Raw genomic sequence first — 27,768 nt, 5'->3', positions numbered from 1 at the left:
CTTCTGCGGGGCTGTTACTCGAGAGCACTTCAAACAAGTGTGCTCTGCACGGCTTGCAAAGAACGTAAATCTTTTCAGGGTTTTGGTATGAGAAATTGTTTTTGCTTCCTGTGCCCATATGCGTAGGGAGTACTGTTTTCCAAGAAACCTTTCTTGGGAAGTCATATTTGTGTATATGTAAAACTTTGGCTTGTTTAGTGTGTATTTAAATGGGGGTGCTTGTTCCCCAGCCCACTGCCCTGCGGCCCCTCAGCCTGGCCACATGGGGCCCAAGTGTCGCTGGCAGACGTTTTCTTAGAACCGGCCAACAAAAATCTTTAAGCTGTCAAAACCAGAACTCCTCAAGCGGGCTCTGAAATGATGAACTCAGCATTTATAACGTTCTCCCTAAAGAACCTGTGGACATTTTTATATTATGATCGGATAAGAAACATCATAAACTCAGTCCCCTCCCTCCGTCCTGATCTCTTTCTGCCCAGATTTCATTGGGGTCTTCTGCCAGGGGAAAAACATCAAGTTCTCATCTTCCTTATTTTTGCCTACGAGAGGGAGTAACTCCCTTTTGTTTGAATTTCGAGAAACAGCATTAAATTGAACCCCAAAGGGGAAGGCCCTTTGGACTCCTGCTATATTTTTATCTCATTCATTCATTTATTCCTTCATCCACAAATGCTGATTGGCAGTGACCTGCAGACACCCTTTTAGGGACTGAGGACTTGGCGTTGAATAAGCAGAGAAGGTCTCCTGTCTCGGGAGCTTCATGCTCTGTTTGGGGACGTCAGAGAGTGAGCCTGCTCAACGGGGGACCGCTTGCCACTGTGGGAACAGGAAGTCCTCACCCTCAGCCAGCCTCAAAATTCACAACTCCCCAGGCTCAAGGGAGAAGAGAAGCTCAGCTTATTTTAGCAGTTCCGGGACATAATTTTAATAAGCCACTTTGGTTCTCTCTGCTCTGCCATCTTCGACTTGGCGGCACGTTCTGTGGCTCGTTCCTGTCATGGTTTCTAGAAGTATCATCTGCAGCCATGACAACATGTCTTGTGCCTCTTTGGGACACCAGGGAAAGCCTTACCCACTGACCCTCGGCCCTCAGTGGACCTCCCCTCACTCCAGTTGACCAGAAGGTCACCCCTTGATCAGGCCTCTGTTGGCAGGAGAAGGGCCATGGCTAACCCCATCACTGGCAGGAAAAAAGGAATTGGTTTAAGCTGATCTCTGTGGAGGCATGGATTTGGGGGGACTCCATCAAAGTCATTAACATTGGGGGATATCTGATGAGCTAGGGCCAGCTTCACCAGCCCGCATTTACCACTGGTTCCGCTGTGAATGAGCAGCAATGTTATAGAAAGCCTTCTGCATTGCTATGTAAATACCCTCTGTTGCATAAATGCTATTTGCTCTCTGATGTTCTGAATAAGCAGTTCCAGGGAGAGACTTCATGGTTTTGACATAGATCTGGGTAGACAGTTCAAGGTTTTTTTTTTTTTCCTCAATCATCCTGTATATTTGCATTTTCTGGTGGGGAAAAATAATTTAAAAATCCAACAACAGTAAGAATCCATAAATATAAAATGCATTGTCATTATAAGCTAGCTCTCCCCTCTTCCTGTCACCGTGTGAGATCATCAGAAAGCACAAATTTTGTCATAGACTTGTGCCAAGGACAACAAACACGCACACCGTTTTGCACACTCGAGGCAGAGAGCGTCTCCCTTCCAACACAGAAGCTCTAGTTGGGATGATCATCCAGGTAGAAATATGAGGTGGACCTCCTGGTTCACCTGCCTTTTTTGTGCCAAAATTGACATCTTGGCCACAGTGTCTAGCTCCCCTGTGGCCCGGAGCCCAGCACCTGTGTGAGCCACGCCATGTGTGGCAGAACAGGAGCTGGGAGGAGAGTGGCAAGTTCCAACCTGGCCACTCATTAGTAGTGGGGAGCTGGAATGGGCTGTCGGATTAAGCGTGGATCAGGCTGACTGCCAGCTACCACATTAGTGCCCAGAACGGAGAGATTTCTCTTTCACTTTCTTGACGGCTGATGAAGAAGGCTCATCCGTCTGCCATCAGACTGCAGGCTGTTCTCACCCCGAATTAGGGCAGCACCCCCGTTCTCTGGCTGCAGAGCCCTCACTGGCCATGTGCACATGGTCACATGAGCACGAAATCGCGTTTCTCCTTGGCAGACAGCCTGGTATCTGATGGGCAACCGGACAGTCAAGAGACGTTCATTTTTTTCTTATACAAATAAGTTAAAATAAACACTATTGAAAAGGATGGCTGTGGATATCAACACTGAATGCATTATTTTTTATTAGAGACTTCAAAGGCACTAACTTTATTTCTTGAAGTTGCCATTCCTGAAAGTTACAGGCATCCCACAGTATTCTCTAAAAGGAGAACACTGCCATTTCAATGTACACTTTTATACCAGCATCGATGCTAGGATTTCAGCCCAAATTTGGAACCAAACCAGAATGACCATCCAGAGTGGCTAGCTTCCAGGTTGCTTCAAAGCTAAAAGATTCAGAATGGGGGATTAGAGACAACACGATGTTTATCACCCATGTGAAGGATAGAAGCGTTGACTCTTGAGTGTTTTGGGGGCTCCACACAGAGTTGCTGTTACTAGTTTAACTTTCTAACACTACAGCACAGCCCATGGCTGTCCTGAGATATGCTCTCTGACATTCTCAGAAACAGGCTGCCCCTAAGAACGGAGGGGCGCTTTGATTTCTACTGGAAATTCCATCATTCGGTTCTACCTAATGGATCAGGAGCTGGGATGTTGGCTTGTCTCTCTACAGCTCACATTTCGGGGGTCATTGGCTGTGAAGGATGTCAGTTCCAACCTCGGTATCAATTCCAACCTGTTCTAACTTTACGCACACTGACCTACAGGCTGAATTGAAGACTTTCAACTGTGAGAGTATGCCCAAGTTCTGCAAATTTAACACACACAGGAAAAAATGAGAGCTCAGAAATCCCTTAGTCAGCTGGCTTTGCTTACACATCTTTTGTGAATTTTTGTCTCCCATCTGCCCGTTGCAGTCACAGGTGGGGGAGGACATAGCCTGGTTGGGTAATGGGTCCCTTCGCCCTGTGTTCACATTCTTGTGACCACAGTTTCTCTGCTATCTGTACCGAACCCCACGATATTTCAAAAGAATATGAGTTAACGGCTTTTGTTTAAAACATGATAGCTTAAGTGTTTGTCGGAGTGTGTCAGACACTCTTCAATTTCAAAAACAGCATTTCAGAGAGACATATTAAGTTTGTGGGAGTGGGGTGTTAGGTTTTCTGGTATCAAAGAGGCTATTCAGGGCATGAGGGGCTGGAGGAGCCGTGGTTGCCTGGCTCGGTTACAGCCGGGCTGGACCCGTCCCTCAGGACTGGCTCCTGGCTCCCCGGGCGCCAGTGGGAGAACACTAAAAACTATCCCTTCGGGAAGAAATCTCATTTTCTTTTGTTTTCTCTGGTGGGAAAATAAGAAGTAATGAAAAATAAGATCTGAAATGGTCCCTATGAAATAAATATGATCTCGCATCCCTTTAGAGAGTAAAACAAGGAAACTAGGGTAGAAAGAAAGGAGGATGACTCAGCACATCTCTGTTCACTTCCTAAGAATCAACAGGCCTCTGGATCCAGAACGTTCCACCTGCAGCCCCCTCCCAGCTGGCTCCGATTTGTCATTCACATTTTCCAAGAATCTTTCCTGACCCCTCAGATTTAGCGTGAGGGGCTCTGGAGGCAGGTTCTGTTTACTTGTCAGTCTCCCACTAGACCAGGGTGGTGGGTCTGTGGTGCAGGACTCCGCTGTGTCTCTGACACCTGGTGTCTGGACCAAAGGAACATTTACAAAGAGCTGTTGAAGGAATGTCCCACTGAGGACACTTACAGACTGTCCACCTGGGCCTGGATCTGAAACCCGTCAGGGAGAGAAATCTAGAATTCTCATCAATTCGAAGATCACGGACGTGCCTGCTCTCATAAGGGCGAAGTAACCAGCAGCCTCCGCGGTCACCTGCCTGCTCGGAGGTCGGGACCCCACCCCAATCAGGACTTTTCTGCAGTTTTCTGTTGACTCTATGTGGGGCCAGAAAGGAACATTTTCTTTCTTTTTAACACAAAGACAAACTTTTGTAGCTTCATGAATTATTGAGAATAGTTAGGCTGAGCAATATAGAAATCGAAAATTCTGGGGTTCTTTCTGAGACTTTGCCTTCTCTCCTGCGGGATCCATCGCGTGCCCATGTCCATCGCTCTCACTTACACGTGGGTTGCTTTTGAATTTCTCCTCCCCTCCCCCTTCTTCACTCTGAACCGTATCAAGATCCTGTAACAGATGGAGGTGGGGGAGTGTTGGCCTTTGGCAGCCACTTTTCAAGGTTCGTTTGAGAAAATGCGTTGAGATGCAGAGTCTTGTGCAGTTTGCTTCTTCCCATTGACTGTGAAAAATAAGCTTCTTACGTTAAATTGTCACAGAGGTCACAAAAGGCCATAAGCCCCGAGTGCTGTAATGTGAGCACCAGATGCCATGGTGTGTAGGTATGTGCGGCGGGCTGAGCAAGTGCACCGTTGCGTGAGCGTGCGAGAAAACTGAAGAAAAGACCCATTTCGAAGTCTCAAACCAGCTGTTTTCTCTTTCCTTCCCCTCCTTGTAGGTATGAACAGCCGAAATGTGATAACACAGCCAGGGCCCACCCAACCAAAACGAGGGATTTGTACAAAGGCCGCCAGCTCCAAGGTGAGTAGGACAGAAGGCTATGGTTGGAAGGCGTCTACCACCACTTTAGGACTTCCTGAAGATTTAGGATTGGAAAGGATTTCTCCAGCCCTGTTCCCAGCGGGCTAGGGCAGTGTCCTTAGAGTGGCCGACTAGCAAAGGCTTTTGACTCCCCTTCCAGGGGCCTGAGTTCCACAGACTGGCAGGACCCCACAGGTGGCACACACAGAGGGGACCTGTGCAGGTTGGTTTCACTTGTGACCCACAAAGTTGGACGAGCCAAGCCTAAGACTCAACATTTCAGAGAAGAAAACAATGTCTTCTGAAATGAGAATATACCGTGGTAGAACTTCTAAACCGAAAGGATCCCTTATTTCTTTTCCCTAGAGGAAAGCAGTACTTCCAATGTCATTTTCTGACGTTCCTTTTGCATTGAATCAACAGGTCGAGAAGCTGAAGTTGGGGTTTTGATAAAACATGAGTTCAATCTTTGTATCAAGTGAGTTTAATTGCAAAGAAATATTTGAAGTTAAACAGAGGCAGGGAGTTTAATATTATAATTGTTAAAAATATAGAGAGACGTTTCATGGATGTCCTCAAATTTGGTGTCATCAAAAAGCTGATAAGTGTTTATGCTACACCAAAAATGATTACTTCTACAGTTAAACCTAAGGCTTTTTATGGAACCACCATGCTTCCATGAATTTGTGTGAGATTCAAAATGGCTCCATAAAGTGAGGACGATGAATGCGCAGACTCAGGCAGGCCAGGGTTCAGTAGCTCGGTTCATCTTATGAGATCAAGGAGTTTAAAGACAGAACTCTGACATTATGTGGTGAATTTGATGGCATCAGGAAGATGCTTCAAAGCTAGTTGTTATTTTGTTTCATTTTGATTCGTTTCTTCCTTTAAATGTCTCCAGATTCTGTATGTTTAATCAAAGCCTCAGAGACCATGAAAATCATTCTATAATGTTGTTAGTTTACAGCACATGTTTGATCTTGGTCTTTGACAAAGTCTGGACAAATTCCTGTTTAGAAAAATTTTGTGATTATTGCATTGTTTGTGCTATTTTGATAAAGAGGGTTTCAAATTCTGAAATGTAAAGATGTTTTACTGTTTATAAACAAAGGTAGAGAAGACCAGAATATCCACAGTATGTAAATTCTTCATGCATAAATTTCCATACCTATCCAACAACGTTGGAACAAAAGTACAGAGGAAGCCGAGATGGCAGAACATAGTCTAGGGGAAGCAAAACATACCTTTCTACCGGTCCTACGTGAAACAGCTCCATCCATTGCCTTTTGCTTGTTCTGAGAGATTCATCTGAGGTCTCTAGCTATTTCCCAGCTCCATGTCTACCCAGAATCTTCCTTTTGAAGCAGATTCAAGGAATCCATCAGCGGCATTATTTTAATCACATTATGTTTCTCTATGTGAGTGGTCAACGTGCTTTATGTTTCATGAGTCAGGCTTCTTTCTGCATCTTGGGGGAAAGAGGCAGAGAGAGATAAAGAAAAAGATGGAGAGAGAGAGACAAAGAAAAAGATGGAGAGAGGGAGACAGAGAGAGTTGGAGATAAAGAGGAAGATGGAGAGAGACATAGAAAGAGACAGAGATAGAGAGGGAGACAGACAGAAAGACAGAAGGAGAGAGAGATACATCATGAAGGCACAAATACAAACACCTGTGCAAATTCTTAGTTAAGCACCTTTTGTATACATGATGTTTCATTCTTAAAAGGAGCTCAATGAGTAGCTGGATTGCTTGCTCCCTGATGTCTTCTAATTAGAAGGGCATTCGCCTTCTCCATTATCTGGTGTAATCTCTTGTAAACCTTGTCAAGTTTTAACATTGGTGGATAATATTTTTCCTAGCAGAAGCTAATGAATTTAGCATGTGCCTGGTGCATGGAAAGCCCTCAATACACGTTTGCTGTGCTTAGCTGGTGTTAGTCTCATCACTTTAATGGTAGCCAGTCTATTCTTTGTCTCTAAGGGTCCAAGACTCTTAAGTTTTTTTTGATAATACAAAATTCGTGAATGTCCCAGTTATTTGCTCCGCATTGGTAAAAGGCACCACGACAAAAGGCAACTCCCCCTCTCTCCTCTTGGGGAAGGTGCACTTGGCACAAAGCTCTTTCCGTGGTGGAATCCAATACATTAAACATTAGACCAGGATTCTTGATTTAAAGACTGGAGTGGTCATTTATCTAGTGGGAACAGCTGATTGTCGACATGAAGAAATGTGAAATGACGTCATTGGTGGCTTGTGAGGGTGTCAGATATGTCACTCAGAGAGAAAGTATGCCAGCACTTGAAGCTCAGAGAATTTCGGGGAGAGCATTGAGAAAAGGTGGACATCAGAGCTATGAAAACCACATCCACTCCGGGGAGATGAGAGGAGGAGAACAGTCACAAGGCTGTCACAACACAGATGCCATTTCCTCACCCACACCTTAAATGAAAACCAGAGACCTCAGGCACGCAAGCCATTCCATGCAAACTGTGTAAAGGTCAGCTTATTCTGAAATTGTAGATGTTTGGCAGGGCACTGTTTGTGACCACTTAATCATTTTGATTTTTTGGAGATAATTATCCTTATTAGGGAAAAACAACTAGGTCTTAAAATAACTCCAAGATAGAGGCTGTTCTTGGTAGAGAGGAGAAAATTTATTTCCAAAATAATACAGCAACAAGTTGGGGAGGCAATTGCTTCAAGTCACATATAGGCTAATACATTTTCTTCTTAAAATGTACTGCTTTCATCTTAAGTCGCTTTTCTAAGTTTCATCCAGTAAGGGTCTTTTATTTTCTAAGTCAAGCTGGTAATAGTCTCACAAATAATTCACTTGTTTAGAGGGTTTGTTGACTGCCACATACTTACTCACATCCTATGTAAGACAGTTAGCAGATTTTCGCCTCACACTGATGAACAGTACATGAAACTTTACTCTTTGAAGGCCCGTATTTTACCAGATGGAGAGAAAGATCAACATCTGGCCTAATGAGTCACTTACGGAGAACTGGGTAGTTCCTTTGCCTCTTGAAGTTTCTTTTATTCTGTACATTTCCTTGTCGGACTGTCATATCATCTTGAGAGAAGTAAAAAACTAGTGTGGCAGAAGTTTTAAACAAAGACTTTCAACCGCGTCTCTCTCCTTCTATAAATTTGTCTCCCTTAATTTTGTCCTGGCATCTCTTAACTAAGGTGGTCTTTTAAAGTAATACGTCTACCTGGTACTCTCCAGCAGCCCATCCCTCCTTCATGCCCCTGCATCCTCTGGTCTGCGCTGAAGGACTGCTTACAGCTGCCTGGTGGTTCTCTGTGGCCAGTCTTGCTCATCTCCCTCGTCTCTTTGAACTGCTCCTCCTTCACCCTCCCAGCCCTCTCCACGCACCCTCAGGACTTGCCTTCCTGGGGATGATCTCGCTGGCTCCTGTCCGTGGGACCCATGCCCACCCTTCATGTCCAAGTTGTCCTCTACGCCCCGCTTGGTCTTCCTCTGAGGCGAGGCTGAGCCTTCCTGGATCCCCATCAGCGAGCACGGCACAGAGCGCACAGCAACGCACACAGCGTTGAAAAGGATTTGTGAGTAAGGACACTCGGCTGGGTTTCTTGTCCTCCTCTGTGCCTTTCAGATTGTCCTGGAATTTGGATGTCTGGAGTGATGTTGGTAGGGATAGACTTATCAAGTGGTATTGCTGATTTTAAGGGCACATAGCCTGAGTCTTAAATAAGTGAGATTTCTGCTGTGGGGAGAGGATCACCTAACAAGTAGACAGAGTTCATCCTTCCTATCAGACCTCACATGCTTTCTGCTGCATGAAAGAAGGAAGAGACAGCAAAGCTTCTGCTCCTCTCTTCTTGGTGGTGCCAGCAGCATCGCTGTGCGGACTCACAGACGGTGACATGGTACCTAGAAGGGCATGGCATGCCTACTTTAGAGAGGAGATGTGGGCAAAGAAAAAGCAAATTGAGATATGCCTGCATGGCACACGGAGGGTACGGGCTGGCGGGGGATCTCGTTAACCCCCGGCGTGGAGAAACCAGCTCTGGAGGGGGCTGACGAGGGAGAATTTTATTATGAGTGGAGTCAAAGTACGTTACATTCATGGCTCAGCCTTTATGACTTCCTGTACCTTGTGCTATCAGATGATTTGTGCGTTTTATACTTGAATGCAACTTTTTGTCTTATTCTTGTTCTCCGATGCCATTTTGACTGAATCAGCAGTTATACTCAGGCTTTCCCTCTCCACTGGCCTTCTGCTTCATTTTAATCTATGCTAATGGGGTGGTGACTTGTTTGAGTGGTCACTTATTAATGATGGTGCAATGCAATCAAACATCTGTAGGCATTCCGCGTGAAAAAACCCAAAGAGAGGAGACTCAGAGCAACAGTTCTGCGAACAGTGAGTCCACAGGAGAAACCTTATTCCCCACTCCTCTCCTTTCTTTCCTCCGTCGGTTTGGGTGAAAATTCTGATGTCTTTCTGTGGCCTCGCCGTGTGGCTGTTGCAGCACTGACAGCAGCGTGAGGATGGCGAGTGGCTGAGGGATAAGCATCTTAGCTTCTCTGGTAAACCTGGGAATAGCCTCCTAAGTTTACTGCCTCATCTTGCCAACCAGAGCCATCAACTGACCCCCCAGACCCCCTCAATTCTGGCACCAGGTCTGTGGAGTGACATTTATTTTTGTTAAAGATCCCCTGTCCGCAGCGACCCTGGGGCTCCATGAGCCTCACGGCAGTCAGGACCCCTCCCTGGAAACCCCTCTGAGAGAGTGTGAAGTCACAACACAGAGCCTCATAAAGTCTAAGCCACAAAAATCTCTTTTCTTAGGGCCCCCGGAGATTGCAGGTATAACAGAATCTAGAATCTTTGGTTCAGTTGTAAACCCTAAAGGCACTCTTTGAATTTTTCAAGGAACATTTTAGCACCATTCTAAATTCTTTCAAAATTGATTATGGTTTTCCGAGGCAGCATAAAATGATCTTTACCTTGCCTTAAGCATAGCTTAAGACATTTCCCAAAAGGTAATTAGACCCTGAACCCAAGCACCTGTGCCAAGTGTTGCATGACACTTAAAGATTCTACTATTTATCTTTTCTCCAAAGCAGACTCCACAGCCTCTGAGGGTCTTTCAAGGACAATATGAGATGTCAATAGTTCACCCATTAAAAATGTCAACTTCTAGGGCCAGCCCTGGTGGCCTAATGGTTAAGTTTGGTGTGCTCCGCTTCAGTGGCCCTGGTTCGATTCCCAGGTGTGGAGCTACAGGACTTATCTGTCGGTGGCCATGCTGTGGCAGTGGCTCACATACAAAATAGAGGAAGATTGGCAACAGATGTTACCTCAGGGCAAGTCTTCCTCAGCCAAAAAAAAGGTCAGCTTCTATGATTTCTGCATCAGATCAAATTCTTAATTCACAGACATGAGTTTGCTAAATTTCTGCTGAGCCAGGAACAGAGTCTTATGTTTTAGACATGACATGTCATCCTCTGCTCCTGAGGACTCTGCTGGCTCGGGGACACTGCACGTGCTCTGTGTCACAGGGGCCTCACCTTTCCAGGCTGCCTGCTGTCAGCCTACCCTCAGAGGGGCTTCCTGGTACCTGTGTCCTGTAAGGTTGGGCCTGGACAAAGCCATTTGGGGATGGGACAGGTGTGCCGTGCGTGAGAGAGGATTTTAAAAACACAGTGTTTTGCTTGTAAGAGCTGTGTGATGACATTATAGCTGAAGGACATTGCTTGTTAACTCAAAGTTGGGGTCTGGATTTTTGGATGTGGAGGGGCCCTTTGTGAATAGCAATGGTTGAGAGAGAGAGCTGAGCTACATTATTTTCTTTTTTTGACCAGGGAGCTTGATGATTGAATATGAAATTAAGTTTTTAGATGAATACGATGACTACCCCTTTAGAAGAAAGTTGCATTTTGTAGAAAGCATGCCAAAGAAATGGACCATTAAATTCAGTTTTATTGAGGAAAGGATGCCATATATAAAAACTCGGTTAAAACCACATGTGTAATTTCCATCTTCATAAGAGAGGAACCCCAGGGCGAGGGGAGCCGAGGCCTCTGGAGTGGAGAGGTTGGGAGGACGTGATATTCAAGAAACAGTGTCTGCAGGGACATCCTGAGATGCTGGTTCCATCGCACAGATGTGTGACAGGGAACTGCTCACAAGAAACTGGAAAAAGCCTGAGCAGACACAAGGGGATGTGTTAAATGAACCCTTTATTTAGTACTTACTTGTTTCTTAAAAAACAAATTTGCTGGGATGCTAAGATGTTGCAGAAGGCACGTAAAAAGCAAGATCTAAGAAATAATGATTGTCCTACACTTGGCAGAAGCCTTGGTGAGATTTTTACTGGAATATTTGGTTCAGTTGGTATTTTTTATCCATTTTTAAGAGGATGAGGAGAAATTGGACAGGGCTTGGGGGAAAACTGTGGGAATCACTCACTCGCAATAAAATAAGAACAAATAAAGACAAGTATGCAAATCAAAGCCTTTTTTAATATGCAAAGGAAAGAATAACAAAGGTCAAATGAAAAAATTAAAGTTACTCACAAGAAAGTGTTGGGCTCTATTTCCATATATTAATATTTTGACAACTGAATGAAAAGAATGAACGTTAAGGCGATTTCTTGACTGATGTGGCTGAATATAGAGAAAAGCTTTCTTATGAGTCAGCATGTATCTACAAAGGGACTGAGAGACCTGAATTCATGAAAATCTTCAGTATTAGATAGAAATGTAGTTTGGAAGAGGAAGGAAAGTGGAGTGACCGTTTCTTTCATATCCTTTCAAATGAGCATTTATTTATGATTCTAGCTGATTAGAAGCCATTTCCCCTCTTGTCCCCATCCCCGCCAACTACATGCACAAGTCCTCTTTGCTTTCAGCTTGGAATTCTCTCTCGTCCTGCCAGCTGAACTCTGCTCCCTCAGTCGAGTTTCCAAATAGACCGTAGGCGTGTTCTATCCCATCCACGCCCACGGCAGAAGCATCTCGAAAACACAGCTGTCATGTGTTGCTCCTGCTCATGATGGTCCCTTGCTGCCAGATTAGGTCAAAGCTGTGTGTTCTAGTGGACAAGGACCATTGCAGCCAGCCCCACTCTTTCCCTCTTCTTGCCACCATGAAACCCCTATCCCAGCCTTATCAAATGATCTGTTCCAAAAAGGAGGTGCGTGGGCCCAAAAGTCTGTGAGTGGCATAGTGAGGGAACATTTTTCACTCCATCACGCAAGGCTGAAGGTGTTCACTTGGCAGCCACCCTCTCAAGGATCGCCAGGTGAACGGAGTCCACCCAGAGATACAGTAATCTGAGACTTGGGTACAATTAATCCAGTCATTTATTTCTTATCCCAGAAAATGGACAGGTTTCACCACTCTGGTTGGTTCTAATGTAAATACTCATGAAAGTATTTTCTTGGCAGTGGGCTGGGCAGTCACACAGGGCCCTGAGCTCAGAAGGGCCCTGCACATGGTTTAAGGGTCTGCTATCACCATCATGAGCTTCTTCCTAATTTTTGAATGAGAGGCCCCACATTTTCAGCTTTGCACTGGGTCTTACAAATGAGCTGGTCGTGATTAGCAGTAATGAATTCTTGCACTTCCTCTGGCATCTGATGGTGAAGAATCCAGTATGGTGACTTTAGAGACAAACAGGAATGGTCTACAGGGAAGCAGAAGTGGGGTTGTGAATGACGGATCAAGGGCTGGGAAAGACCTCAAGAAAAGGGTGAGAGGAGATGTGGAAGTGGAAAATACATGATGTATTTAAGGGACATTGACTAGACAGCCCAACTCGATCAGGATTATGCTGTCATTTACTTTGGGAAATGGAGGGCCCTCACCGCAGTGGGCCCACAAGGATTGTGCGTGACGAAGATAACAGTGGAAGGACACTGAGTGTGCACATTTGCACAACTACACAAGGCGTGAACTAGGATTAGTGAAATAAAATTGTGTTGACAAATAGTTAAAAAAAGATAGCTTAGCTTTTTTTTTTGTTTTTAAAATTCACAGGTTCTCATTTGAATTTTTATTTCCTGATGTGGTAGTATGACAAATATCTTAATCTCAAAATACTCTCAGATTTTCTGAAATAGCAGAGAACCAAGTGTTAGGTGAATATGTTACCTGACATAAAATGATGTACAAGAAAGCTTAGAGAGCGGGGTTCGTGGCAAACACGACCGACTCCAGCATTGCATTCCCTGGAGTTATTCTAGAAGAAAGCTGACTTGCATTGGTTTTGTTGTTCCCTTTAAAGCCAGATTTTTTCAATCTGAAGGGCTAATTTAAAAAATTTCTCTACAATAACAGAGAGTGATATTAATTAGGTTAGCCTAGTAAAATCTAGGACAGTCTGGCCTCTGTTACTTTGAAAGTGAAGATTACGCAGAAGAGAGACGGACTGAAGTTTAAATCTATATTAATCACGAAGAAACAATAGTGTAATAATAGTGTGAGCAATAGTTCAGAGACAGCGTAAGGAACTTGGGAGGACACACTGTTCTCAAACACCATTAGATATGTTAAAGTTGTTGTTAAACCATGGCTATTCCATGACAGGTAATTCCTATCTCTTTATGAAAGCAGTTTGTCTCACATAAAATAAAAATAACTTTAAAAGCCTCCCAAGTAGGGCATAAACTTGAAAATAACGAGTTTGCTTTTCACTGGCCTACAACTCACTTTTATTCCTTTAGGCTGTCTCATTGCTAATCTGAACTTGTTGTGATACTCCCATAACAAATTAAAGTGCTCCTATGATACAAGACTCATTTATAGAAGTTATTTTAGTCCGTGACAAAGGTGTAGTAATCTTCCAGAGCCAGGAGTCTAAAGGTCCCTGTGTCTCAGGGCCAGTCCCGCCTGGAGTCAAGGTCTTCCTCAGTTGTGCGTCCACTGTGGAACTCAGCAGCTGCCATCATTGGAAAGTTCTTTATGTCATAGCTGCAGCTGTAATGTGCATTTTCTACGTCTTTGGGCCTTCCCTCGTAAATACCAACCATGGGTGCTGTTTTCCCACAATCTTTTCTTAAGGGCACTCTAGAATCCCTGTCATCGGTCTTGCTTCTCAGAAAGGCTGTGAGCTCCGAGAATGGGGGTTAGAGTGGTCAGTCTTCCAATCCCCAGGGCCGGTCAGGCCTGAAACAGAGCGTAGTTCTTGCTTGCGGTCTTTGCTTGGGTCTCGCCTCTGCACCAATGCAGAACTCAGACACCGTTAACTGTCTTTAGCTGTCTTTCTTCCCGTCGTTTACTGCGTCATTTTTATTGTTCTCACTTGTCCTCTTGATTCTTCTGTTTTTAAACCCAGAACCCAAAATGCACCACACTGACCTGTTTTATCTTCCTGTTGTAGTTAAAGAGTTCCTTTCTTTTTTCATTTTGTGAGCAGATATTTGTTGCGTGTCCTTTGTGCAGACGGCCTGATGCTGGATGCTTGGGGGTCTGTGGCTCCTACTCTCTGGGGGTGAAGATTGCTATTTTATGACTCCAGGATTGATGCTCTTAAACAAGAAAGCCACATTGTAAGCAATTAGAAAAATTAGAGAAATGGAGACTAGGGCATAATAAAAATTTTCCTTTATATCTGAAAATGTCATGGTATCATTCTTAAAAGCTCTTTTCCAGATTTTGTGCTAGTGTCAGGAATATTTCACCCATGCCCCAGATAGTGCTACTTGAGTCAGGACTCTCTTGGCAGCGTGTAGTAACGCCAAAACTGGGCAGTGCCGGAGTGGGAGTGAGAAATCCCTTCTCCAGCAGAAATTCCAAAGGGGATTGAGACAGGCAACATCCAATTATCCAAGTTGGATATTGGCCAGAGCACTGGGGTTATTACTTTTAGAGCAGAGGCAGGACTAATGAAAATGGTACAGCTGATAGCAGAAATTGAGTTATATTCTTCCTGATAACTTAATTCTTTAAGCATTTAATTGGACACACCAAGACCACAGAGCTCAAACACATAAGCTGTGTGTCAGGCTCCACGGACACTCCCAGATGACCAGTGGTGGTAGGAAACTTTTCAAAACTTGGTTTGTAATGAATAACAGCCGGCCACGGAAACTTCTAGAAGGTTTTCCCTGACAGGATGATTTAATTCTTTTTGTAGGTCTCTTCTGACTTGTCAAATCAAGAACAATTTTTCAGAAAAATCAATGGTTTCTCCCTCGGACAGCAAAAGATAAATTGACTGCTGTCTCGCTGTTAATTAACTTACAGAAATTCCTGAGATAAATTGTTCAAGAGTGATTTTCAGCAGACTACTTCTAGGGTTTCGAGTTCTCATCCCGTTTATCCATTTTTTCTCTGTGCCTCTGTTTGTTAAATTCATTGATGTTGGTAAATCATACAATGCCCTTATTTCCAGAGGAGAATGTGAGGCAGATCGCTCTGTTCAAAGTCAGACATTTCAGAATCTGCCTGATTGATGCAGAATGGTATTATCATCAGAGATTTCTTAAATTCAGCAAGCCTTAGATTTCTGATTTTTTAAACTGTCCTGAGAAACATGCATCGTCTGTCATGAAATAGCAATTTTGGGAGCACCCTTTGATATGCTGTAAAAAGTGTAGTCGAAGTCAATGTTTTATTTAACACTTTATACTGTTAAATAATAACCCATTCACTACTTTACACAGGGGTAAAATCATTTATTTAAATGCAACAGAATAGGAATTTTGTCTTTGTAATTTCTCTAATGGAGAAATATTTTTGAAGCAAAGAAAGGGACAAAATCAGTAACAGAAAGACAAAGAGATGCCTGTGCATACCCAATTCCTTGTAACCCTCCCCTTTTCTCTGGCCACATGTCATTTGTTGACCTCACTCTTTATAGTTGAGTGAACCAACTCTTCTTGCACATTCTATTTTCCCAGAATGCACCAGCCCTAGAGTCTGCTTCTGCATGATTTCTGATTGACCACTTAACATCTGACTCAACAGAGATGGGGAGGTTGCCCCGTCTCAAGGGAGCCACCAAGCAGTAGAGCTATGGCTGCTATCCTTGTCTTCTCATCATTAATAAAGAGGCTTTTCTACTGTGACATAGTTTCTTCCGTCAGCACCTCTGCAGAAAGTCTCTTTCTCAAATGAGAAACTGAGAGACAAAATGCTTCACCGAGGAAGCAGATTTGCTTTTGTACCCTGGTGCATGTAGTCCATAGGAAAGAAAAGTCGAGGCTGTAAAAGGCCATTACTCTAAGCTTGTGACACTGCTCCCTTCAGATCTGAGGACAGGACAAGCTGGAGAAAGCAGGATCTACTCAGCTTGTGCAGACAATTGAGCTTCCTGGCAGCCAGCCTTCACAAATGCTACAAAGAGCGATCTTTTTTGGAATCCTCTCTCTATAGAGAAGGTTTTAATTTTCATAGCTCATCTATCTGGACAATGACTCAGGTCCATTTTTACATAAATGCATATGGATGAAATGATGCCTTTAATTATCTCCCGGCTCTACCATCCAGGCCATTTCTATAGAAATTCTTTAAATATATGAAGCCAAAGAAGCTAGTAGAGATTCCTGAAGCCAGCTGAGGTCACTGTGCAATTCTGTCAAAGGAGAAAAACAGGCTGGAGGTTTGGCAGGATTCAAACCATGCCCTGTTAAGGAATGTGGACCGTACTCTGCAGGAGTTTTGTCTGGCCAGTGGATAATTAATTTTATATTTAAAAAAATCACTGATGGGGTTATGGGTAATGAGTCAGAGATGCCCAAGACAAAACAGAAGAGTACCAGCTATCCCAACAGCATTCCTATCCGCGAATATTTATGGAGAACTTAGAACGTATCAGTCTAGAAACTTTACATTTACTAATCCACTTAATCTTCACAACAACCCAATGAGGAAGTGTTATTCTATCTGGGTTTATGGATGAGTATGTTGACATGAAATATACCAAGTCTATGTAAGTGAAGTGTCACCACGTGGTATAGTAAGCTATCTGCATCACATTGAATCAGAGTTACACATGAATGCATACATATTTCCGTATATCTTGCTAGAAGAAAATCCTTTATAGTGTGGCACTCATTATGAGGTGGGCTATACTGTGATTTATTGCTAAAAGAACCAGAAGAAAATTGTTATCAAGTTGTTGTCCCACGGCATGGAACACACACACACCATCACAAACACCATCCACGTCCAAGATGAATGAGGCTCAATTCACCAAAATTAAGACAAACAAGTTGAATCTTTCTCCACTTCTCTGTGTTCCTTAAATACTGTGAAGCGGTGCCCTCACTTTTCCTCCCAGGGGTTCCTGCTTAGGGTTTGCTCCTAGAGGCAGCAGACCCTTGGGGGTACCAGGCCATGGAAGGATGCCAAGAGTTCTGGGTGAACCGGCTCCAGCGTTTGGAATGGAGTGCAAGATGAGTACACATTTGGAAGGATGAAACTGGAAACTGATACTCCAGGAGGCCTGACTTCCCTTATGCCATTTGGATGTCCAACCTAACAGAGAAAGTAACTCAGGATTATGGAACAGAAGAGCTGGACGCCAGCCCCGGGAGCAGCCAGTCCAACTCTGCCCTGAGTGGGTGCGGACTCTGATCAGATCGGGGCAGGTCGACTGGCTTGCATAAGACCACACAGCCAGTGTGGGGCACATCCTGGACTAACAGTCAGTCCTATGCTCATCCCAGTGTTCTTGGGCTTCCAATTGCTTTTTCTCTTGGCGTTGTTTTTTGGTGGTTTCATATTCCACACTCTTTCTTCTTTACTTATTAAAAGTAAATAGCCTGAGCTCACATCTAGGTAGCAAATAGCTAGCCATGAGTTTTCCATTAGGTTTTGTGCATGATCTCCTGGAAAGTTTAATTTTTCTTTTGACTCTGCGAGGATGTCTACACAGCAAAAGCAGGTCAAGAAGGCTGAGTCCTCCATGACCTCTGGGGTCCAGGCAAATGAATAAGACTTGAGCATATCCACACCCCAAAGCCACTCCTGCTGCCTCTCCGAGCGCAGAGCATCAGCTGCAGTCCTGCTCCGTCAGGAAAGCCAGCTGTGGGCCCCGAGAAAACAAACAAATGGGCTCTGCGTTTTCTCACCGCTAGAGGCAGGGAGCCCTCAGGGAGGAAGTGCAATCTGTGTTTACGCTTGTAATAGTCTGTCACACACCTTCTTGGAAGCTGGCGTGAAGACATTGATCTGGCTCTCATTTTCTGCAGTAATTGTTAAGATAAGCGCTGCCTTACTAAGAAAACCCCAAATCAACAATCTGTGATTGTGGTAATTGGAGAAATCGCTCAGCCACCCCCGGAGGACAAGGTAGGAGTGTATGAAACGTCATGACAAGTCTCGATGCTTTAAAGAGGCGAATTCCTTACACTAGTCGGAAAAAAAAAAAAAATCTAAATTCTAGAGGAGACAATTCGGCTTAATAGCATAGACTATCCTGGCCTGTTGTCAGTTCAGTCCAGGCTGTCTTACTCCTTGACAACTCCACAGTACGTGGCTCACGCCCCTCTTCTACTTGGGCTCACTGGCTTGTGCCAGACTCGCCATTTCCGCCTCGGGTGTGGACGTGAAGCCACTGCGGCTTGGGGTGCGAGGAAAGGAGTCAGGAAAATCTGAATTCTTATGCTAGCCTCAGCGTTTTTCCTCTTTAGAAATAATTGGCCATGTGTGCAAGATTTCTGCAGGCAGAGCTCAGATTACTTGAGGCAGACCAGAGAAGTCTGGGGTACAGCTGCATTTTTATATAAGTTCTATTAAAGAATTAGAATAGACACAGTTAATGGGAGAACTGAGCCATAACATTTCCACAAACATGCCTGTGGCCGCTTGGGTTTCGTCTTTGCTGGCTGCAGCATTCTGCTACGATCTACATCATTTGGGGCCATAAAAGGCAATGGTCGCTACTCTCTAATTTTCGCCCAAAAAGAAGGGCTATAGGTCAATCATTCTAAAAGTAAAAGTTATCATTTACTGGCGTATAGTTAGTAAACTTGCATGGCAACTTCTCTCATTCTGTTACCTAAGCATGTGTTTCACAACTTATTTATCTTGGAGGGTCCTCCAGGAAGCCCCACCATGCAGAATCAGGGGTCTTTACCAGGATTTCAGGTAGTGGCTGAAGGAGATCCGTTGGGCCACAGCTGCTTAGAAACTCTTTTACGCTGGAACTGTGGTTACAGAAACACACAACCTTGATTGCTTAGTTCTCTGTGTCCTTGAGTGGACCCCAAACTGCTTCTCGAGGAGACCCTTGGCCTGTCACCTCTGAGAAAGGGACATTCTTGTATCGGGTGTGTGTTATGGTTAGGCTTCTTAATTGATATGATTCTCAAGGCATGTGGCTCCTCATTTAACCAATTTAACAGAAGAGTAGCTCTCCAGGCCCCCAATGTCTTGGAAGAACTCAATATTTATCAAAATCTGAGAAAAACATAGAAAATGTACATGAAAGAAATATATGCTATTCTTCAGCTTCTTGCATGTTAACTTTGGGATACCAATATGTTTACTTTGTCTAAATGATATAGACTTAGTATATTTTATGCAGACCACCCATCTCTCCTCCTGTAAGACTGATTTTACTGATTTCAGAGATATGCCATAGGCCTATAGTTGTATCTTATAAAAAGAGCCTTTTTCAAAGTTGTGAGTACAATATAGGTGAGTATACGGTCAGCCTCACTGCATAGCTCATGCATTAGAAAGATTTGTCTCCTGTTTCAGTATCAAGAAGTGGCATTTTATCTTCTTGTTGCCCGAGTCATGCTGTATTTTTCCTTTCATCAGCTTCCCCTCTTCATGTTGCCTACTGAGGACAAATGTGTGGCTCCATCTGCACCAAGTGTGCGTTTTGCGTATTAACCTAACTCTTACTTTCTACTCATCTTCCTTACCATTATTTTTCTCTATGATTTCCTTCTCATTTATTTTAAATTTAATTTTATGATGATGTATTGCATGTACTTTGGCAAACGGTTCAACATCTTCCAGGAGTCAAGTACGTAAATACATGCATGCATGAATACTAAAACTGCAAAGCACCGTCCATCTATGGGGTCCTGTAAAGAGCTGCACCATTCATCTGCTGACTTTCTCGCATTCTGAAAGAGTACAGATGTAAAGAGGATGGACGGAGATTACTGGGAAGTTATTAGAAGGCCAGTTTTCACCCAGAGGTAGTTGGTTGTATTACAATTTGTGGGTAGAATACTGAGAAGGAAAAAAACGTGTTTCTTAATGACAAAACACCTGAGAAGCACAGAATCCAGAGATTCTGATAGTCGTTCCATGTGATCAAATTCAAACAAAACATTAGATTTAGATTTTTCCCACTGAGTTGATTGATTGCCTTGACGTTCTGAAGGTTGGACAACTTTTAGCTCTTAACAGCCTGTGGATCTAGTTGGCGCAGAGGGTAGCAATGGGGCATACCGCAGGCTTCACTGTGCATGAGATGTGGTTGTAATTAGCCCACCACCTGGGGGGGTATGTTGCAGGAGGTGAACATGCTAGTGGCCTGTTGAAGCCATGTCCCCATTATATGGAGGAAACAAATGATCTATAAAAGTTCTTGGAAACAAAACAATAAAATCCAGTGACCCTCTGGGGAAAAAAAGTTAGCCATTCTGTGGCTACCTCCCAAAGTATTATATTGTATAAAATATTTCTGCCTTAAATTAATATAACCTGCAAAAATAGAAATAAACGTTGAAGCATTGAGTGAAAGCATTTCATTCCAAATTGAAACTGGATTTCTGTTTCTCTCCGTCGGTAACAGCTTGTGACCGTCTGTTGAAAAGAGTCTATGGGACAGGTCCGTGGAAAATCTGTAGGAGATAATAAACACAGTTTCAGTATTAAGAAATAAGTTGGTTGTGTAATTTAGAGAAATCGTCTAAGACTGAAAATGTGAAACTAGCAGTGTGTATCCAATATAAATTACACTTTCCTTCTACCGTATTCTTTTTCATAAATCCTCACTTCCTCGGTCTGGTTTGTTTATTTAGTAGGGTTTCCAGAGGGTTCATTCCAGACCACGAAGCTACAAGAAGAGTGCTAGATGGGATTACGCTGACTGGTCTTATCTGTGCTTCTTAAATGCTTTTGACAATCTCTGGTTCGGTTCATAGGCACTGCTGTTCCATGTGGCATTTCCCATTGGAGGAGGAGATTTATGCAGAGAGTTCACTTCCGTAGAGGCCCGTTTTTGGTGAAGTGCATGCTCTCCTGATCTTATGCTGAGATGTGGGTGGGAAGCAGGCCCATCACGGAGGCGAAAGTCAGCGAGGGCCCAGGACATATCTGTGCAAGGATTTCCACCTACAGCCCTGGCTGGAGGGTGGGGGTGGAGGCCTGACAGTTTCTTTACATCTCTTCTTCCAGGGTAAACATGCTCTTTCAGCCCTGCTTGTTGCCCCAGCTTTGGAGGGAATGTCCTCAATTCCAGAACACTGGGCCCCCGGTTTTGCAATTCCCTGGTGCTCTGTGCATACAGTATTTGATCTCATTCACACTCTAAGAACATGCACAGTAGGGATGAAACCCCGAGATGAAGTCCTGCCTTCGCCCTTGGTTGCTCTAAGATGTTCCCACTGCTTCGCCTTGAATCTTCCTGTACGAAAACCAAGACGGGAAAGGATACCGAGAGACATCCATGGAGGATCACTTCCTTCTGCATGGTCCATTGGTCTCTCAGTGTCTCTGCTCATCCCTTGGCTTTGGGATTCTGTGCATCGTGTCATCAGCGTTCCTGCTGATCTGGGATGTGTGGGCTACTGGAGCTCTGGTTTCTGAGAATTTAATTAAATCGGTATTTTGTTATCTGGGAAGTTTTAATCCAGACGGGATTACCATACACAATTCATTGGGCCAGAGTTTCCACAAAAAGGAATCCCTGTAGCTACACATCAGCTTTCATGTTTAACAACACTCTCGGTGCTGTAGCCCTGGGGAAACTTAGAGTCGTGAAGGAGGTGAAATCGATTATTCAGACCTTTTATTAAACAGACACACTGCTAAGTGGGCAGCCGAACGTGTGAACAGATTAATAGGCAGAGCAGTGGGAGGATAAATTAGGTCCAGGAGCTATGCTTTAATGTGTTTAAGGTTGTAGGGTGTTTAATGTAACGTGTTTCAGCGTTCCATGGTTTGATCACCATTTCACAGGTGGACAGAGTAATTGTTTGAGGGCCCTGCTGAAGTGTAGGCGTCCCCAGCGTTCATGAAGCTGACTTCGCGGATCCCCTCAGCTCATGTTCCCTTTCAAAGCTCAGTCATTTGCTTGGAACATGCAGGTGGCTTGGCAGAAGCTGACTTTTGGGAAACTCGGTTGTGCTGTGAGAACAGATGACTTCTGTGCTTGTTCTGCAGTGAACCCTCATTTCTCAGTATTCTTTGGGTTGGATAGCTGAATAAACAACCTGATGGTCACGGTGTCTCCTTCCTCTCTCGCTCAGGGTGCTGTTCCCTTCAGAAAGCCCTCCTGGTCAAAGATTTGTAAGGTAGAAAGAATCCAAACATATGCGGCTTGGTCTGATTCCCTAAACTTAACAGACATCTGTCCAGGCCAAAGCAACCTGTAAAAGCATGGAGATGACAGATGCGACACATTTGGCACTGAGCTTGGTTCCAGTAAGTGTAAGGTTGTTGGCGTCAGGAATTTTGAGAAGACGGTTCATGTCAGCTGAACTGGGCAATGAGAGTTCCTGGAGAAAATAGCTTTAAGCTAATTTATTAAGAAAGATAAACATAAGAGTAGGCAGAGAATATGTGATGTTCCAGGTGGGGTAAACAGCTTGGGTGGCAAAGCAGAGGTAAGAACTAAGGATTCATAATTAATAGACCTAAGAGTGTGTGTTTGGGAAGAGCTTCTATTCAAGGAAGACAGAAATTGATGTGGTTTCTTTGTTTTTGTCTTCATATTTCTTCATATTGTTATGATTTGTCTAAGAGGATAGGATTTCCAGATACAGACATTGATTGTGGATCCAAGTGAGAAGCTATATGCAATCTTTTCTTCAAGGATTCTGCCCTTTACTTGAAATCCTATGGAAACTCAGTCCCTGAACCAGGCTCTTAACTGTTGACTGGTTGGGTGACAGTGACAGACCAGGAGGAGCATAGGGCTGCTCTTAGTTTAACTGGTTACCAACATAGAGTCTAGATTATAAGTGCAGTTTTGAGAGATCAGTGCCCACCATAACAGCCACGAATGAACATCACCCCCTCATTCTGCATGTCCAGACTTGATCCTCTGTAAATATGAAATAGAATAATAACTCCAGAATCTTAAAACCATCTTCATCTGAATTTTTTAAATGACAGGACGCTTTTTGGCACCTAGTTGATTAGTGGTTGGTGGATTGGTTAAAAATTAATGACAACTCAGAAAGAGAAGAAGTAACATCCCATATTAATGTTCCATACCAATAGCCAGTGCTTTCTTAATTAGATGAATTTCCAAAATTTAGCTATACATGTTTATTAGAACAGATTTTTCACAGCGTAATTGTGCCAGACATCAAAGACTTTTCTATCCTTGACAATTTATTTGTGAGACATTGTTTTTAAAAAGTACAAAAGCAAAAACTAAGTATAGAAATGATCACTCGTTCTGTGTCCTTTTCCTTTTTCCTCACTGAATCAAGATGCTCTTCCGTGCTCATAGTGGATAAGACTGTCTAGGCATTTGTCTTTTACTGAATATTTTAAAATCAGTGATTGTCAGTTTGTATAAAACACCGTGCAGCTGTACTTGCACAGTCTAAGTGCAGGACTCCAGCTTTCTTTGTCATATCTCATCTGGTTGGTGTTGGCTCAGTGTCCAGGCACCATGATAATTTTGAATCATGATTTTTAAAATTTCTGCCATCTAGCCTGTTAGAATCTATCCTCATTTTTGTGCTATTTCCAATTTTGATATACAGAGCGTTAGTGTCTTTCTTCATGCATGTAAAAGTTTTTTGAAAATGAGAAAGCTAAGACAGGATCTTGTGGTTCTTCCTCGCAGAGTTCACTAGAGGTTGACACTGGTCCATTGTCTTAACACTTTATCCCTAAAGCCTTTGAACCAGATTCAAGTCCACTGACTTCTATCACCAGGGAGGGGTCATGTTATCTTCCTTGGAAATGAGACAAGGCGGCCCCAGGTGAAGCCTGGAGAGTTAAGTCCATTCCCTTTCACCTTCTCCTTGGAACGGAGGCTGCACCGAACCATGAGGAGTTCATCCTCTCTCTTTTATTCTGAAAGCGCTGGTGAGAAACTGGACCAGTCCGCTTCCCGCTTCTCTTTGGAGAACGTAAGTTAAAACACTTTAATTTCTGTCCTTTGGATAGTTTTATTTGCGTTCCTGCTCTCCTGCGGAGAAGAAGTGGCGTGTGAGAGAGGCAACGAAGGCCGAGGTGCCACAGCCTGTTCTCAGGAGGGTGACTCCACCGTGCGGGCCTTTGCTTGAATTTTTGTGAGAAGACAGTGCCGTGGTTACAGCCACAAGCTTCGCAGTCTGGTTGGGGGGTTTTGCACCGTCACTGTCATTCAAGTGATGTGTCATTTAACTTTACCTTCTGAGACTCAGTTTCCTCCTCAGTAAAAAGGAATGATGCAAACTCCCCATATGATGGGTTCGGGTGAGATGAGCTCAGACTGTGTCTGTGGATTTGCTCAGCACAGGGCTCAATGCAGGTACCGATTGCACGTTAGGTGTCAGTTCTTAGTAAAGTTGGCAGGGTGACAGCTTTCTTTATGGGAATGTTCTGCTCAGGGAGTCAATAGACTCAAGAGTGGGTAGGAGCTCTCGGAATCTGGTTACTTCCTGCCCAACTCAAGGCTCGAGTGGATATCTCGAATAGTTAGCCCTCACCAAAAAGAATCATTGTTTTAGAGCCATTCAGAATACATCATTCTAGAAGGGAGGCCTGAGGCTGAAGTGGGGGTTAAAGCTTCTGGACAGTGCAGCTGGTTTTCCAAGGGTTAGGCCATGAGACCAGAAACTGGCAGACATCGGAGTCCCCTAATGATCTTGGAAAGTTTCCTCCAGGGGAAGTTGTGGCATTTCAACACCACTCAGCATCACGGAAACAGGCCATCCTGGACCTTGTTGTCTGTGGCCTCTGCCTGAGTTCCAGGCGCAGCGGAGAAGTTCAAGTGCTGTGGGCTTCATTTCTGATTTCCCTCGTGTCCTTAAAAACATGTGTGGCTTCTAGTCAGTTTCCAATCATTATTTCAACATGACTCCACTGTGGTTTATAAAGTAGGCTGTGTTATATTTGACTCAAGGGATCTATCACTTTGTGCTTTTTGGATGCTCACTTGAAAAGTTGACTTAGCTCCTTCCGACTCCTTGGTGACAACTTTGTGAGGTCCCTTTATTTCACTCTTTAGGTCTGTTCTCCTCAGGTGCAAGGGTGGTGGTCAAAAATCTACCAAGAATTTCACTACTCTGGCTGTGGTCCATGCTCTTGGTGATGACTAATTAAAAAGGTACCATGAAGAGTGTTCAGATGACATGTCGTCTCACTGGGGAGACCGTGCATGCACTAAGCATGGTGCTCATGCAAAATCCTATAAGGAGCAGAGCAGATATTTGCATGCATGTCACGATAGAGAATTCACAGGGAAAAGAGAAAATCTCAGTTCCTGCCATTCCGCTGGGGTCATGCTTTCTGTGGTTCTTTGCCCTCGGTGTGTCTAACCCCCTTTTCCCACAGCATTTTGATTTTATAGCCCTTTATTTTCATCAGTGTTTTGTGTTGAAAAAATATATGTTATATTTGGAGGCAGTTATCTTGTAAGTTCCTCTAAAGGTGGTTTTGAAGGCACAAATCTTGTACGTAGAAGGTGGACCAGTTTAGCAAAGAGCCTTGCTGGTGAGATACGTAGATGGCTTTCATTTCAAATCATTCCAAGAGGTGTATAAAAATAAATATAAATATCTAGCTACTAATTTAATTTATATCTTTCTAATCTGAGAGCAGCTTTATAAAAAATGGAAATTTGGCAATGAAACGGTGGGAATGAAAAGCCCATTGTGTGGGGCTGGTGAGGACCCGCAGACAGTGTTCAACAATAACGTCTGTACTCTCAAGGCTGCGCGTCTACTGCTAAACTTGTCAACATGATCTGTAATCCTGTGGCTCCAATGCAGTTACACCAAATTCCAGAGCTGTTTATCAGCTCTCTGCAGTTAAGGGTGAGTTTCGCGGTGCCCAACATGGGTAGGTAACACCAACCAGATCATGACAACCCAGCAGCTATAAGAGTGAGATAGAATAATTCTTATTACCCCAGAGCCTGCTTCTTAAAAACAAGTTTTTCCGTCAAGATACATAATATGTCAAGAGGTTGAAACTAGCCTTTCCCTGAATGTTTGCCTTCTTCTTCCTGATAAGATGTGTTAGCCGTGTATTCCATGATTGAAGTCAGTTATGTGACTAGTCAATCACACATTTGATAGTGATGTTTTGGATAAGCTTCTGTATTTAAGGATCTCCCAGAAAATAGTTCAAGAATTAGGAAGCACTGTGGGTGTTTCAAGCAGAAAGGGGTTCAACACAGGGGATTATATGCTCACAAAATCAATGGAAGCACCCAAGGGGCAGATGTCAAGGGTGGCTGCTAAACCATCGCCATTAAGGTGCATCTCTGTCACTTGTTTCTGAGTCGGGAAACCCTGATCCTGCTGTTGCCACCGCCTAACACAACAGAGAAGGACCCTGAGTCTGGGCATGGCGACAGTCCTCAAGAATATGTACCCCATGCCCTCACTTGCTCACCAGCAGGACAGCCTCCACCTCCCTTACGTCTTCCAAATCTTCCCCCTTCCTCAACTTGAATTCACTTAATTCATACCTCCTGCATGCCAAGGAGACTAGGAAATGTGGATTTTTACTTTTCTGATCTTTCCAGCTAGAAGAAGTTGGAAGGGAGCATCTAGCAGGTAGTAATTTCTGAGCTTATGTGTTGAGGATGGAGACAAGAGGTGTTAACCATATCTGACAAAGAAAGAGAGAAGTGTGAATGAAAACATCAAGTGTGGAATTGGGCAAGGTCCATTAAAAAATCCAGGTGACTCTTTCAAGTAAGGGGAGTCATGAGTTTCTTGGTGGTGAGGTGTGACATGAGTGTGTCTGGAGGAGAAGGTTGTCCCAGTGTCTGCAGTCAGTTTCCTGGGCCTGGAAATGGGTTGCAGAATTAATGAGACTGTTGAAATCCTGAATTCTTGTCACCTTGTCATGGTGCCAGCAACTGGGAAGTTAACTCAATTAGTGGAATTAAACCCCTTGCGTCTTACACAATAACAACACAATACTCTTGAGAAATGAATGGTGTGCATTTTTATAGCACTTCATGCTTTTTAGAGGAGACAAAATAGCACAAAGTTGAGCTGTGGAACATTCGACAGACATTTTACTATTGGAAATTGCTTCTTCCAAACAAAAAATTGGGCAAAGCCAGCCCTTTGCGCCTCTCACAGGCTTGGAAGCGTTCTCCCCCTCCACTCTCTTTTTGTGGCCTGGACACTGCAGTGGCTACCCTTGCGGCTGTGTTTCTGAGGGCATGCTTCGTTGGACTCTGAGTGGAGCCCGACAGTGTCCTTCCCAGCCTGGAAAGAGTTCTTCCGACTCCGCCAGTTTCCGGCCTGCCAGACCGCTGGATGCCCTTCAGTTGACTGGCCATGTGGATCCTTATGGGGCCACAGACTTTAGTGCCAAGAGAAACCATGCTACCTCTGGATGACATTATTAAGTGTTTTATGACAAAAACACAAAGTATAAACACAGACCTCTTTTGACCTTGGTGTTCACTGCTAAGAATCTGCTTTATGACATCTTATGAAACCCAGCAAACCCCATTTTGTTAGGACCATGACTTTAAAAATTGCATGTCATTGAGTTAGACACTAAGTCAATATTCTTGATGCTTCTTGTGGTAGGGGTATTAAAGTAGCTTTATTTCCTGTTATTAGGTCTGCTTTCTTTGTGGTTGTTGTTGGAAGCTTGGAAGAAGGGTGGGAATTCTAGCTGTGGAGACTCATGGGCAAGACGGAGCAGTGAGGGAGAG

The 27,768-nt window shown here is 43.9% G+C and overlaps 1 protein-coding gene across 3 annotated transcripts in view; it reads left to right on the top strand.

Moving 5' to 3' along the window:
* SMOC2 (SPARC related modular calcium binding 2) overlaps nt 1-27,768 on the top strand; it is a 170,348-nt gene that overhangs the window by 117,847 nt on the left and 24,733 nt on the right. For all 3 annotated transcript variants that reach the window (XM_046670363.1, XM_046670362.1, XM_046670361.1), the window contains exon 9: nt 4,662-4,744. In XM_046670363.1, coding sequence (XP_046526319.1) covers nt 4,662-4,744 — 83 coding nt within the window. The remainder of the gene's footprint in view (nt 1-4,661; nt 4,745-27,768) is intronic.

Source organism: Equus quagga, chromosome 8 (assembly GCF_021613505.1).
Source record: "Equus quagga isolate Etosha38 chromosome 8, UCLA_HA_Equagga_1.0, whole genome shotgun sequence".
In the NCBI taxonomy this organism is placed as follows: Eukaryota; Metazoa; Chordata; class Mammalia; order Perissodactyla; family Equidae; genus Equus; species Equus quagga.
The sequence above is the reverse complement of the archived record's forward strand: the minus strand, read 5'-3'. Positions and strand labels throughout refer to the sequence as shown.